At 39.0% G+C, this 15,686-nt stretch overlaps 1 protein-coding gene across 6 annotated transcripts in view; it reads left to right on the top strand.

The window, feature by feature from the left end:
- LRP6 (LDL receptor related protein 6) overlaps positions 1–15,686 on the top strand; it is a gene marked incomplete at its 3' end in the record, with an annotated part of 123,549 nt that overhangs the window by 44,443 nt on the left and 63,420 nt on the right. For 5 of the 6 annotated variants that reach the window (XM_082485397.1, XM_082485396.1, XM_082485394.1 and 2 more), the window contains exon 3: positions 11,448–11,645. The exons of the other annotated variant lie outside the window; for it this stretch is intronic. In XM_082485397.1, coding sequence (XP_082341523.1) covers positions 11,448–11,645 — 198 coding nt within the window. The remainder of the gene's footprint in view (positions 1–11,447; positions 11,646–15,686) is intronic. 6 annotated transcript variants of the gene reach the window in all.

Here is a 15,686-nt window from a genome sequence, read left to right as displayed (position 1 = left end):
CTGCTTGTATATGCAGTAGTTCCCCACATTGTTGCTAAATAAACATAGCTTTCCCTTTTCCAAAACATTTATCAGTATATTCATGTACCTTTTCTGTAGTACCCATTTCCCACTCCCTTTCCCAAGCACCAGCCAAGTTTCAAAATGTGTCGTTTTATATAGTTAAATTGTTTAAAATGTGATCATTTCTTTCTTTCTTTCTTTCTTTTTCTTTTTTTTTTATGCTGTGTATCATCTTTTAGATGCTGTAGTGAAAACAGGAAGAGCTACTTGTTTGTAAACAATCTGTATTTTTAATGGCATTTAGTATATTTTTTTTTAAATTCTGTGAGATGGTGCCAAGTGATCAGCGCTTATCTTTTTTTTTTTTTTTTTTTTTTTTTTCTGAGCAATTCAGGGTTGAGCTGAAAGTTTTAAATTTGTACTTTTGAGTGATTGGAAGCATACTTGGATTTTTCCCCCTTAGTGTAATATTTTGGTGGGCATTTTCTGTGTGCCCGGTTAGAAAGGGTCATGTGAGGGAGGCCTGTGCTTGGGGGAGGATTTTGGATTCCCCCCCCCCCCCCCCCCCCCCCGCCTTTTGCTTTTGATGCATCTCTGTGCCAGAAGTGATTTGTATGCAGTATGCATAGTTAATGTTGGCTCTTACCAGAAGAGCAGGTGAATGACCTGCAAGAAGCTTGTGGGGAGAAATGCTAATGACTTGGATTTAAAGCTGTTTTAATTGATTTTAACTTCAGAACTCCAGGTGCATAAATACTAAAAGTCTACTTGCTGCAGAATGCATAGCCACTTTTTTCATAAAAATTGAATTTGAGTATTTGATACTGAGCTGTTTAAACTAGGAATGGAAAAGTAAAAGTGGTCTTACTTCCCTTATTGCAAATTGTTACCTAGAAAAAGAATGAGTGAGGTCTCAGGCATCTGAGTTATTTGACAATAAAGTTTTCAATATAAAAATGAAGGTGTATTTGTTTCATCTGAGTGTGAAGCCTTAGTCTGGTATTCAGTTTGCATTTAGTGGGCCTTTCTAAATGCTCTGTGAAAACATTCCTCTTCAATAAAAGCAAAGCCCACCTAGGTTTCTATCTCCAGAATTAGGGCTCTAAACAAATCTCTGGTGTAATGTAGCCTCTTGTTTTGCATTAATTACACTGTGTCCCTTTATTTCTACTCTTTTTACCCTCCATAGAGCAATCTTTCCTCTTTCTCTTTTTTTGGTTTATTTTGTAGTGAACATTATGTAGCTTTTGATGGGTTAAAAATAAGGCCTTATTTTTGGTAATTTTGTAGTATGAAAAGACTAATTGGTGCATGTTGCTTTATTATGGGAGAGTATGTGATTTAGTGGGTCTAGTGGATGATCAAAGTATAGAAGGAAAAAAAAAAAAAAACCAGTCAAGGCAAATAAAGCCATTTCAGAAAAGCTGAAATGAATGAATTGCTTGCCTGCATGTTCCTTACTGAGGGCATCAGGTTGGTTGCCATATCAACAAACTGATAAACAAATCACAAGGACAGGAACTGCACTGAAAATGTACTGAAGTCCTAAATGACATTATGAATTAATTTTAAAAAAAAAAAGCCTAAGGAATGATGGTTACATACAAGTAAGCCTGATTTACATACCAAACTATAGATTGGAAACTGTGAAAAAAGAATTGGCAGAGTGCTGGAAGTGTGACATGAAGGGTAAGAGCAGGCTTGGTTTGGTAGACCGTTAAAGTTCATTAAGGTTCCTTGGAGGAGTCAGGAATCAAGAACATAAAAATGATCCAGTTGGTAATACTGTACTGAGAGAGGGTCTGAATAACAAGGGGATGTTTTACTGATGAAAGACTTACTTGGAATGATTTTAAAAAAAAAAAATCTCACTGAAGAAAAATTGCAGAAGGATCTCATGATACTGAACATGCTGTTCCTCAGTTTCAGTTGATGGAAGACAGGGCATCTTCCTGATAGTTCTTTCAGCTAATTTAATCCCTTTTCTTCTCCTGTTCCTGGCAGTGCCATCCTGCCTTCTCATGTTTTAGCACAGGTACCAACGTGATAGTATTGTGAGCTGCTTCAGGGAATTGATTGGGCCGTAACTTAATCCAGTGAAACAGAAAATAAAGTTAAGTCAGTAGGTCTTGGATAAAAAATTTTACTGTTATAAGCTGTGTCTGCATTAAGGATTGCTAGGATAGTTATACCAGCAAATTCTGTTTAATGTGAGTGTAGTTGATGTATCTGTGTAGTACCATGTGTGCAGTTCATAACTCAAAATTTTGCACAGTGATGTACAACGGGATGATTAGATTTTTGCTTATAAGAGACACCCCAGAATGCCAAATGGCAGATTTTTCCCTCTCGCCCTCATGCACCGGGTGGCATAATTTGGATGCATGACTGTGTTCTGCTGTGGAGAAGTGGGTGTGTTCCTAGGGCTTCCATTTAAGATACAACTATAGGGAAAATCTTTCTCCACTTCCTGTATACAGGATGTATAGGGAGATAAGGAGAAGAATTCTCCCAGTTTTTTATTGAAAGATAAGAAACAAGTTTGATTATGACTGTACTGAAAAGATTCTTGTGTGTCAAAGCAGGGAGTTAAAAATTAATGGTAGCAGCTGACTTGTCTAGTTTCAGCCCAAGGCTCTTTGAAATTACTGAATTCTAAGTTCTCATTTGTAGACTAAATATTTACAGTGCATATGTTTGTATTTTTAGTGCAAGTCCCTGTAAAGAAACAGATTATTTTCATTGTACAAAACCCTTAAATTTTATCCGGGAAAGATGATGAACCGTGATCCCACCTATTTCTCACCGCTCTACACCACTTGTATTTTTAATGTAGCTAAACAGTCATTTATACTTACTTTCGTCATTTTGTTCAGTTCACAGGTGTGTAGATCTGTACCTTTTAATAGGATCTCAGAGCTGTTTGAAACGGGTGGTTCTGTGTGCATGGGCTCCTCTGGGACAATTCTGAGCAACTGCAGCTCCAGGCACTGCCAGGGCAGACCTCTGTGAGACGACTCAGCCCTGAAGAGCTACCCAGTGGCAACATGCAGTCTTGGCTCAGCTTCTTTCCTGGCTTCTGCAGAGATTGTGGCACAGCTGTTTGGGTTGGTTTTGTTTGTGTTTTTGTTTTTTGAAAGTCCTTCAAAACTTCCAGCTGGTTTGCTTTTCTTTGCTATTTTCTTATTGAAGAACCAAGGTAGGTTGGAGGGCAGGAATTTTCCTTTCGTTAATTTGTCCATCCTCTTTTACATTAACTTATGTTTCAGTTTTCTGTTGGCTTACCTGATGCTATAAGGCTGGCTGAACTTCGCAGGGTCTGGTGTATTACATTGGGACTGATTCCTTTGCAGAGGGCTGGCTGAGGCCTTCAAAGCACATCTGCATCTTGCTTTCATCTTGCAGTCAGCTAGGGTCTAGGGATGGTGTTAAACAGGTAACAGAGAGGGGAAATTGTTTCTTTCTATATTTATATGTCTTAAACTGGGAAAATGGTTGTACAAATACTGTTTTTTAAATGCTGCAAAGTTCTGACAAGCTTTATTTCCTGCTTGGTCTAGGAGAAACCAGAAAATGGCTTCTGTTTTGTAACTGTGGAAGGCATGACACCTTTTTTGTCTGGAGATAGGAAAGGTTAATTTACAAGTTCAAGGAGGAAGAGACCTTTCCACCTGCTCAAACAATTGAAATTCTGCCTTTATGAGCATTCAGCAAAAATAGCTGCTTCTTTTTTTTTAATGAACCTCTTTCTCTTTTTCTTTGGGATCTGTAACAGAAAGGACAACCATGTGCATGTGACTCTGCAGTGCATCAGCATATGTTTGACAGTGAAGTCAAATCTTCCTTCCCTTGGACTCTCAGAAATGTCTGGGTAAAAATGAAAAACAATCTCTCATCTGTGGTTTTCTTGTCAGATTGCCCAGCATATTCTTTAAACTAGAATACCTGAAAACAGAGGGCGTGATAGCTGAGAGATGCTTTTGTGTACTGAGTTGTTTCTTTCTGTTTTTGAAATGTGACTATCGTGTAAGTTTGTGCTCCCATGTTGATTTCTTGTGAATGACTTTCAGTGGTTTTGCTAATGTATTCTTTTCAGGGCTTATGAAAACCATCTCCAAAACCTTATTCTAGTTTTATACTGTGTTGTTGATGCTGAGCTAGAAACAAAGAATCAGCTTCTGATCACTTCATCACAGGTTTTCTTCTTTCGAAACTGGAGTGTTTGCATTTATCCCTTATTTTAGAAGTGAATTCCAACAAAATGGGAGGTCTGGTGATAATTTTCTTTATCCTGCTAGATAAGGTCTGAATAGGAGACTAAAGACAGCTCTAAAATGAAAATCCTTATATTGCCATACTGGTTACAGGTGGGTCTTTGCCTACTTAGCATACTCCCTGATGTCCTAGGATAAATGCAGTCATTTGCATAAAGGTACTATCAGGATAGCTTATTTGTCTTGTGGGAACCAGTACAGAGTATACTGGGAAAAATATTTGTATGCCTTATAAAATATGTGTACCGCTTAGGCATTTTTCTAGTGTATGGTAGACATACATAGATGTGGAATTTTGTGCATTGATTTTTCCCTCTTGTCAGTTGAGTCTTTCAGCAGCCCTGACAGATCAGCTATGGAGGCTGCAGTCGTTCTTCATTACTAACCTCTGTTTCTCCACAAGGTTACTGCTTTGTTAGACAGCGGTGGCAGAAGGAGATGTCTCTGTTACAGGTCATTATGTTAAAGTCACTGGACAGACTCATGCCTAGTTTTGATGGACTGAGCACAAACAATTTGGGCTGTGAAATGGAATAGCTGAGGTGCAAGCATCTGTGGAGTTCTCCCAGGCTTCCAGCTTTCACCAGAATGCAAGGAATGGGGGAACAGCATGGGGTGAGTTAAAAAGGTGCAGCGTGGTCCACTGGTGCTTGCTTGTCAAACATTTTGAGCACATCTGGGTTGTTCAGTTGTTCGGTGCTTTTGAGGAGAGTATAATAAAAAAGGCTTGGTTTTCAGTGAAAGAAATCTTGTTTTGTCTTTGTCCTGTGTATGTAGCAATGCTTAAGACAGGTGGTTCTGAGCCAGCTGTGCCTAGCTCAAATCATAGAATCATAGAATGGTTTAGGTTGGAAGGGACCTTGAAGATCATCGAGTTCCAACCCCCCTGCCATAGTCAGGGACACCTCTCACTAGACCAGGTTGCCCAAGGCCACATCCAGCCTGGCCTTGAACACCTCCAGGGATGGGGCCTCAACAAATTCTCTGGGCAACCTGTTCCAGCGCCTTACCACCCTCAAAGTGAAAACTTTCCTAATGTTTAATCTAAACCTTCTCTCTTCCAGTTTAAAGCCATTCTCCCTCATCCTATCACTACATGCCCAAGTAAAAAGTCCTTCCCCAGCTCTCCTGTAGGCCCCCTTTAGGTACTGGAAGGCCTCAATAAGATCTCCCCACAGCTTTATTTGGGAGCCTGTGGGCTCCTAAAAGCAGTAAATTTGAGGCAAGGAAATTCGGTGTGTTAGGATGTTAACAGCTTACTACTTACTTCACACCCATTCTCCCTATAGCTGTTCTTACTACATGCAGGAGTGATGTTGTAGAGGCAGCTGAAAAGCTGCATAGGGTAAGTTAATTTGCACAAAAAATAGTCTTGAGTGCATTGAATGTTAACATAATAAGTTATTGTAGGGAAACTGTGAAAATGATATTCAATTAATGTCCACACTTACTTATTCACAGAGACAAGCTATTGTAAAAGAGTACAGTTCTCAGCTAGCTAAGAACATCTTTTCTCTCTCGCTTATCTTGATTGTATCCCAAAGGGATATTTCTTCTCTTTTATGAAGTATTATCTCCATATTTAATTTGCTGTGTGCATTTTTTTTTTTTGCTTCTCTTGGAGGACTGAAAATATTTCCTGTATTTTGCAATCAGTTGAGAAACTTTATACTAAAGCCTTCCTGTGGTACTTTTAGTCCCCTTATTTGAAATCAGTTTTCTGTTTCATTCAATACTTATGTCCTGAATTGCAGTTTCCATCCCGCTGTCAATCTGCCTCAAGAAGTTTCTGTTAAGGGCATTTGATTCAAATGTCTTTTCTTAAACTCCTGAAGGGCCGCAAATGTTTCCTCTTAAGTCAAGAGCTGTTTTCGATAGCCAAACACATATTTAGTGTGTGTACTTTTCCTGAACTACTCCAGCACCTATCATTTAACTGTGTAGTTCTTCATTAGATGAGTGCCAGTCCTGCTAGTGCTGGAGCTGGAGCAGGAGCAGGCTGTGTTTCACAAGGACCACTGCAGAGCTTATGAGCTCCACAGGGGTTGCTGCACTTCTGAAACCTTTGTAGGCTGTGAAGTTTGGCGGCTGTTTGGGTTCCTGTAGAGCTCAGAGGTTCTTAGGGGCTGAAACGAGCATAATTGCAAAGTTGGAGCATTCATTGTGAAGGGCCTCACCAAATAATTGGATGTCCCAATTAAGCAGCTGCTCTTCCCACTGAATAACGTTCAGGAAGGTAAACGTTTGCCTGCCCTGGAAGGTGTCCCAATTAACTGCCTTAAAATCAGCTAAGTGTCGCGTGGGGTATCTCTGTTCAATGAGTGAAACAGTTGCATGCATCTCGATAGGGGCTGGTGTTTTAATGACACTCCTAGCAGGAGCCTAGTTTTGTGCGGGATAGTCGGGCTGAAAGGATCTGCATTAGTGTTGGGGAACGGTGCGGATCAGAAAGTTGCAAAGCTGATGGGTGCTGGCAATGAATTTCTCTCCCTCTGTGCCTGCTGTTGGAAATCACTGTTAAATTATAGCATTTAATCTTGGCATTTGTACTCTGCAAGTTTTTTTTTCTATGTATGTGGGATATTCTGCCATTGGTGTGCCTAGACTTTATGAGCTTTTTAGAAAAGCAGTTCTGTTGTTTATTGTATTTGTTCATTGCACAGAATGGAATCAAGAAACACTGTCTCCTCCTCCCCCCCCCTTTTTTTTTTCCTGCCATGGCAAAACTTTTAGTTTGGGCCAAATCAAAACTGTGGAGTTACAGCTGTACAATGCGTAGTGATTTCTGATGCCTTTTAAGAGGAAGATTTATTGCCTGGGTTCATCTTACCTACACAAGATGCAAAATTTAAAAAACAATCTAAAGATGCATAGAAAAAAGCTTGTAGGGAAAAGCCATCAAAGCTCTTCCTCTGTGTGTTCATAATTTTTATAGATGGTGTAATTTATAAGATAAACCAGCATCCTATGCCCCAGTCAAACAAAATACCAGCTAAGGACCAATATCTAAGAACCTTCTTCTTTTCTTTAAGTATATTTCAAATACTTGATGTGCCTTAATTCCTTAAAGGGGGGAGGGGCTGTATCATTTCCTGACATGAGTACCTAATATTAAAATTACAAGTGTAGATAAATAGAAATAAACTTTGATGGTGTTCTATTAGATTTTTATAACAACTCGCAGCGATTTCCAAAGTCTGCTACTAAAGTCTGACAAGCGTGGTGTTTAACAGTATGGAGGAAATACAACAGGTGAAAAATAATGAAGCAGTTCAAAATATTAAATTTATTTGATTAAACCCAAAGTTTTTAAAGATACAGTGGTTAATTGTTTAAATAGGAAAAAAGTCTAGATTAACGGGATCAGTTTTAATCAGCTGTGGTGGTATTTCTTATTAGGTCAAAGAGAGATTTGGAGCTATATGGGTTGATTTGATAATAAATAAAAGGTCTTCCTGCTAAGTCTGGTACTCCTGTTAGGTAAGAAAGTATGCCATGTATATTTAAAAATCCCTAGGCATAAGGTACATGTATTCAGTTTTGCAGTTTTTACGCTTGATTGTGTTGCCGCACTACAGCTTGTCCATACTAGTTCTAAATTCCTTGCAAAGATGAGTTTGGATGAAGTATCTGGTATATAAAGTACAGCAGGGAGGTCTGGGCTCCTGTTGCTGGCCCTTTTGGGGGTAACCTTCAGCAAGAAGGCAGTAGCAAGCAGCTGGATAGGTCTAGAGCTCTAGTACCAGCCTGTCCTGGTTGTAACTGGCTGGATAACAGTACTATCAGCCAAAGTTAAGAAGCATGAGAAAACATTCCTGTTTCTGGACCCAAACAGGCTTGCTGAAGTCAGTTACAGCGTGTCTGTATATTGCCCTCTGGATCTTATGGATTTGGGATTGCCCAGCATGGAGCCCACTTCTCTGCCTGTACCACTGTACAGTAAACATGCTACATGCATATGGATTTTTTTCCTTAAAATTCAAAGGATAATATAGATTTTAATTTAAAATTTTTATTTGCTGTGCTTCTGGGCTAGAATTAAAATCTTGATTCCTGAATTTAAATTTTATTGCAAAGTATAACTAGGTGAGAAGAGAGGCAAATGGAACAGTATTCTTCTGGTGATATCCGAATGTCATAATTTAGCATAAGACATTGCTTTTTACTTAATATTTTGCTCTATCCTGTGGGCTTTAGTGGTGGCTGTTTTTTTTATAAAAGAATTGAAATAATTAAACATGTTTGAAGAGGATGGAGAGGAGGGAGACTGACCCTTAGCTTGTCTGTATGACTCAATTACCATAGTTCAATAAGTATGTATGTCGTAACGCCTTCCTTTCTGTATGGTCTCTGTATGGATTACTTACCAACCATTATATAATGAAACAAGACTCTGTAAGCCTTCCAGGAAGGAGGAACCAGTACACATGTGTGAAGTTTGTTATTACCTGGAAGAGGGATTTGAGATCTCTGTAGAAAAATCTGTGGTGAGATTTCTGCAGTAATGGGAATTTATAGTTGTCTCTGTGTGCCCATTCACATCCCACCCCCACCTCCCCCCAGCCTCCCTTGGTTGCTAGCCAGGTCTCCTTCACCTTGTAGCAGTTGCAGTTTACTTAAAGCGTGGTTACAACAGGAGTGTTTCTTCTAGCTGTTTTACACAGTTCTTCCCATCCCCTCCTGCTTTTGTACCTATACCCTGTACTTGCTAAGCTGTTGCAGAAAATGGCCTAAAGTAGTAAGAAAGTGACTGTTGGCATGTGTGCTGGTTGAGGCAGCTATACAAACCTGCACCCTGCGTGCAAGTGGAAGCGTTCATGGAGCTCTGCACTGGAATGCATTCAGACTGATGACTGATTTTTAGCCCAGACCTGTTCCTTGAATCAAGTTTCCTCCGTGGCCGTATAAGCCCTGTACTGGAAACAAGGATCTGCAAGAAGTTGCTTAAAAGCAATTGTTACTGAAAGAAATGGTCATCAAGCTGTAACCTGCATTGCTTTTGCAGTGATGAAAAGCCCTGCTTCCCAAGTGAAGCACAGCCCTTGAGGCCGTTGGCTGGAGCATGGCTGGTTCCAAAGAGTTGGAATGGAGGCATTAAAACCCATAGGGTTGCAAGCAAGGTGAAGGAAAACAAACAGGTGATGGGGGGGGAGGGGGAACAACCAAACAACAAAACACTGGAGAAAGTGAGTAGAGGTCACTGGAGCTGACTGGAAATGTTACTGAATTTTAAAGCCAGCTCTGTGTGCATGTGTGCTCCTCTGACAAATGAAATAGGGCTGGTTTTGTGAAGTCCAGGGAGGCTTTTCTTTGTTACCAAACTTCCCTTACCTGTTTTTGCTTGAGTAATTGCAGCATGCGTGAGAGGTGAGAGGGAGATGGGGAAGAAGATGAGGCTGTACAGCAACTAATGAGCTCTTTCAGCCTGAAAAATCAGTCTAGCAGGGTGTCTAGGGCCTTGGAACCTATTAACCTTGAAGAAGTATTTGTAAGACTAGGATTTGACAGCTGGGGCAAAGAAGGGTCTTTTTAAAGAAGTTTAAATAAATCTCTATTTTTCTCACTTCTTTTTCACACATGCTTGCTGGTGAAATGCTGCCTGACTTTTTAAAACTTTTCTTATTTTTGAGTATATAGTTCTCTTATTGCTTAGCTTGACCAGGTGACTTGCTACTGTGCTATCTATCTGAAAATTATTTGGGTTTTTTCCTTATTCCTGATGGAAAACCGGTTTGTCTGTAGCAGTCGTTCACACCTACAGAAATCTCGCATGTTCTTTTCAGATATTTGTGCTCTGTGTTTAAGACAGGCACTTTGCTCCATAAAGAATGACTCACTTGGGATTGAAAAGGGCAATATTTGTGTTAATCAGCTGCATTTCTGTCCGCAGATATAGCTGTGCATTAAAACAAACACGCTGTAGACATGAATTAAGGGGGAAAATATGACATGGAATTTCCTGACTTTTTAAAATAAAAAAATAATTCTTTGCCAAGAATAACTTCATCTGCAAATGCTTCTTAAATGTGTTGCACATTTGTTTTTCTTGAAAGGATGGGTGGCCATGCCTCTTCACATATGAGCACCATGCAGTGACATATTGTGGTTGTGTGATGATCTGGGTTAGTTTAAAGGCTTCAGATCTTTCCTAATCTGGATTGTTTTGACTGAGCCAGGTTAGGGAGCACAGATACTAGCAGGTATGCTGGCAGATGTCGTGAGGTTATGAGAAGCAATTTAGGACAGTAGTCGTCTTGTCTGTCCCAGCTGCAACAACAAAACAGAGCAAATGCCATGGATATACTTTGATCTGTTTATATTATGTTACTACTGTTTAGTTATGCATTCTGTTAACAACCTACAAAAGTAAATACATTTTCTACCACTTACAGAAAAAGGGCAAGTATTCTTACCCCCCTCTAGTCTTCAGCCATAATAAAGTGGTTTCCCTTGCTTTACCTCAGTCTTAAATGCAACTAGGTAACTTCCCTCCCCCCACTTCTTGCTAAATAATGTTTAAACATGTTCCAATATATGTTAATATGTTTTAAAACTTACTTGCTTCTCTCGTCTTAAAAGATTTTACAGAATGTCTCCCCTGGTCACTGTGTGCAAACCGTGTTTCTAAACATGTTGACTTAGCTACCTGTCTCTGAATTTCTCTTGAGGAAAAAAAAGAACATGAATTGGTCTTCCATCAAATCCACGTGCCTTGCATGCCACTGCTATGACCACTATAAGTCCACACACCTTCATTTTCCATTTCAGCTGTGTGCTCTGACCCATGTTAAAGAGGCTGTTATACTTTTATGATAGTCTGTAATATCTATTTTTGCTGTTTAACATTGAATTCTGAGATTATTGTCAAGATCTGTTGGATAATCCCAACTTTCTCACTTGATCCAAGGAAAGAAACTTTTGGAAGTATAAAGTGATATAATACTGTGGGTTTGTCTTAAGTTATTTTTCTTCAGCTTTTTGTAAAGTAACTTTGTTCTGTTGTGTTTCACAGGATGTGTACCTTACACAGTAAACAGAGCTTCACAGGCACTACCTCTGCACAACAGAGAGTGCCTTTTCCTTTACTCAAAATTGTATCCACTGTTCCAGTTGTAGATTTATATGTGATTGCTTTCTTTTTTGTCTTTTCTACTTTTAAAAAAACTATAGGTTCATGTATTGGACAGACTGGGGAGAAGTGCCAAAGATAGAACGTGCTGGGATGGATGGTTCAAGCCGCTCCATTATCGTCAACACGGACATATATTGGCCAAATGGACTGACGTTGGATTATGAGGAACAGAAGCTTTATTGGGCAGATGCAAAACTGAATTTCATCCACAAATCAAATCTGGATGGAAGTCATAGGTAAGAAGTTTCTGTTTGATCTGTATAATGCAGTGGTTTTCTTACAAGATGTTGCTTAAGCAACATCATAAGCTCTGTTGCAGGGAATTGTTATGTTGTCACTCTCAAAATTTTAAGCAAACTAGTGCTATCAGAAACTTTTATCCTTCCTCATCCTCCCTTTCCAACACTGTGAAGTTGAATGTGTGTTCCTCTTTGGGGTATCCTGTAACTCTCAATAAGTCTTTTCTCAGAATCAGTCCCATAAAGAAATACTTAAATCCTATTCTTATTTGTGTAAGACTATGTAGCAAAATTGTCCCTTTTCAATAGGTCTTATGTGCTCTGTTGCTGTGATATTCAGAAATGCAGAAAATAATCGGGGAAAAAATGGACCATCTTATACTAGTATTGCAGTTTCATTGATCCCTAGGGGTTGGAAAATTGGTGAAAGACAGTCTTTACAGAGAGCTATGGTAAAATGACTTTTCCTCTAACAGTTTTATAGTGATGATGTAATTAATTTTGATCCAGTCATGGCTACTTCTTAATTAAGGTATAACTGGTACTTTGTGTATATGCATTTATCCCTAATTAGGGTGATGACCCGCTTTGTTAAATAAGGTAGCTTTGACAAGTACTGTTTGCACACACAAATGAATCACAGTTAGTTTGTGCTCAAGGTATCATATAGAGATATGATTTTTTGAGATTGTCCTTTGCAATTTTTTGTGATGATTTAGCTGGTTTATCTAGGAATGAAATAGCCTTTCTTATACTCTTCGTTCTGACTTCTTAGGAACTTGGCCTTTCTTTCACCACAAATGCTAATCTGGCATAAAGAAATCAATCATATTGCCAAGATTGGTGTTTTGTGTGGGCTTGTGAGTAGGAACACAGACAGCACACATGAAACATGTCCACTGTAGTCTTGTAGTATTTATTTTGAACTTCAGTTTCTTGTAATGCTTGAAGTGTTTGAAAGGTTATGTCATTTTCTTCTTAAATTCTGCCCATTAAGTGACCAAAATTTCATGCAGTATTTTTGTAATGGTGTTTGTTTATAGAAGGTAACAAGAGTTGGATGCAGTTTTATATTCTCTATTTTGAAGTAGTCCTTCATTTGCTGTTTATTTCACAAGAAAGATAACTTAGTAGTACCAAAAAAGAGAGAAATATTTCTTAGTGATACTTTATTTAAAAAAGGAAGACTTACATAAGCTTTCAGGTAAGGGAGAGAAAGGGAAAGGAATTGTCCTGTACCATAATAACTTGAGTCTTTTTTTTTTTTTTTTTTTAATCAGTGCCAGTTAACTGGAATACCCTAAAATCTCTTCCTCTGGTAAAAATGACTTTATAATGTTATATATCTCCTGTGATAAGAATAGAGAGATCATGAAACCAGATGTATAACAGAACTTCAAAAAGAGTTGTCTTGACCAAAAGCAATCACACGTGGGGCTCAATGTGACAGCTTGCCACCTGAAAAATTGCAGTCTGAGTGGATTTCTCATATAAATATTAAATGCTCACAGTTGCTGTAGGATTAACAGAAACAAGCTAAACCAAAACAACTCCACCCTCCGAACAGTAACACCATGGAGAAGAAAAGTACCATTCCAAAATGACTACCAGTATGATCACACCTAAAATGCACTTCAGTGGCTTTGTTTAACAGGATAATTTGGTGGCTCATTTTGTTCTTGAGTCCCTCCTTTTTGTTGCCTTCTATTTATATGAGAGGGAAAGGACTGCCTTAGTCTAACAACACACTACTGCAGTCTGGCTGATGCCCTTCTAGGAAGAGAATGCATATCTGGTGCAGCATTAAATGGTACTGCTTTCAATAGCACCCCCTGGAAAATGATTCAGGATGTAGATATGATTTTTGAAATGTTAATGGCTTGAAAAGTTTCCACTGATCAAAAATTGACACCACCCCCACCCAAATCTATATTTACATTTTTCCTGTGGAGCACAAACCTCCTCACGTTACCCAGTCTTTCTGGCTCCAGAGCTACTTCAGTGTTTCCTGCTGGCACTACTGCGTTTTCAGTCTCCTTTTGCTACAGACTTCTTTGCAGTTTTTCACTTGCTGGTGGCCTGTTGGACAGCATTGTAAATATACTTGGGTTTGGTATTTTGGTTTTATTTTAATGGTGTTTATTCCCTGGTCTGCCTTTGTGAAACCTGGAAGTGATTCATTCTAGACATGAGGCTGTGAAGGTGCTGATCTTTCTTGGTGTGAGGGACAGACCACCCTTGTCTGTCTGCAGAGACCTGCATCTAACATCTGTCTCATGACATAGCAGTGAAGTCACCTGGGTCCCAGCAGTTACCTCATTCCAGAGTAAATCTGCTGGAAATGGTGAAACCTGTAATAAAGACCAGTGTAGACAAGTAATTTAGATGTTTAGATCTACTAATTCTTTCTTATATATTCATTAAAAACAAAAACAATTAGTCCAGTAATTTAAAGTTTATTTTTTAAACTGATACTGAAATATATCAGAAATATTTCATGGCAGTATGCTACTACGTTACCATTTGAGGGGGAAAAAGGGAAATAGTCTTTAAAGAGGAAAGCACCTACAACTTCCCTTCAGCGCACAGAAGCACACACTGCTTCTAACAGCACCTGTTTTTCCCAAGGCATGTGAGAAAGTTCTGAAGATTCAGAAAACAGTCAACATCTGTATCCGAGCATTTTTGTTTTGTTTTTTGTTCTTTGCAATTACATCATTGGGGCAGGGGGAAGGAAAGAATTACAGAAATTAAGCTGTTCTACAGTGGGGTGTTATGTATTTTTTTCTCTGCTGTGACCTCTTAGCCTGTCTTTAAAAAAAATCTTCTGGGGCTGTCTGAAGTAATTCTTTTTTGTTAAATACTGTCTTTCAGTTATTCAGAAATTCACCTTTTTCAATATGACATTTTGCAGCTGTAATTCTGTATTTTGGCTCTTAATTATTTTATTCACCTTTTTCAATAACTGATTTTCTAATAAAAAAAAAAAGACAGTTTGTAATTCTACAGACAAAACAAAAGCCCTTGAGATATTTCTTTTAAGTGGAAAAAAAAAAGCCAAACCAACCCACAACCCAAAACCCACAAAGCCTTCAGTATTTTCTGCTAGATATCCCCTGCCCACTCCCCCCACCCCCCCAAAAAAAAGAAAAAAATAACCAGATTTTTCTGTGAACAGTAAAACTAATAATATCTGGGGTTAGAAAGATATCGACTTGTCCCTCCACCCTGGCAGAAGTCCCTCTGGCTTCTCTCCGTATATTCCTATGCCCTGTGCACACACCCCCCCCCCCAGCTTTTTTCTTCATCCTTCTTGCAATCCCCCAAATGCACCCGTGGCTCTTTATATTCCTTCACCCAGCGTTATCCCTTCCTCCTGTCTGTGTCTCCTGTGCACTCTTGCTGGGTCTGGCAGCTCGACAAAATGTTCCTGGGCAGCTTATTTCAGCTGCTCCTCCTGTCAGGTAGGTCAAATACAGGGGGGTCTAGTGTTGCTTACATCCTCGCAACCATCAGTTTGTTAAGGAAAACTTGTAAAAAATAAAAATTGTTTTGTGATCCCTGATTTCCTGAACAGTTTGCCAAGAGATACAAGATGTATTGGGTGTGGAGTTGGAGGAGATGGATATTAAACAGACACACAGAGAATGATCAAATGGCCTTGCTTCTGTGTGAAAAGATGACATTGTGTGATTAGGCCAACTTCATTTTGACCGCCACCTTTTAAAGTCCCCTTTTAAGAGGGCTGCCTTTTAGAGTAATTTTCCTTAAGAGTCAAGAATGGGGGAGGACAAGATCATTATAATTGAGTGTATAATCTAACTTAAAATAGCCAATTTAGAAACTGCTAGTTCTAGTGATTTGTTCTTGATATTTGGACATTCTTCTAACTGCTGTTTTATATTTAGGAAGTAAGGTTTTTTTTGTTGTTGTTGCTATCTAAATTTCTTTTGATGAAACTGGATTTTTTTATTTTATTGTGCCAAAGTGTTACTAGTTTTTCTGGTGCTTTACCGACTGTCAGCCTGTCTGGGAAAA

The sequence above is a fragment of the Vanellus vanellus genome (genome assembly GCF_965231255.1).
Source record: "Vanellus vanellus genome assembly, chromosome: 1".
NCBI lineage: Eukaryota > Metazoa > Chordata > Aves > Charadriiformes > Charadriidae > Vanellus > Vanellus vanellus.
The sequence above is the reverse complement of the archived record's forward strand: the minus strand, read 5'-3'. Positions and strand labels throughout refer to the sequence as shown.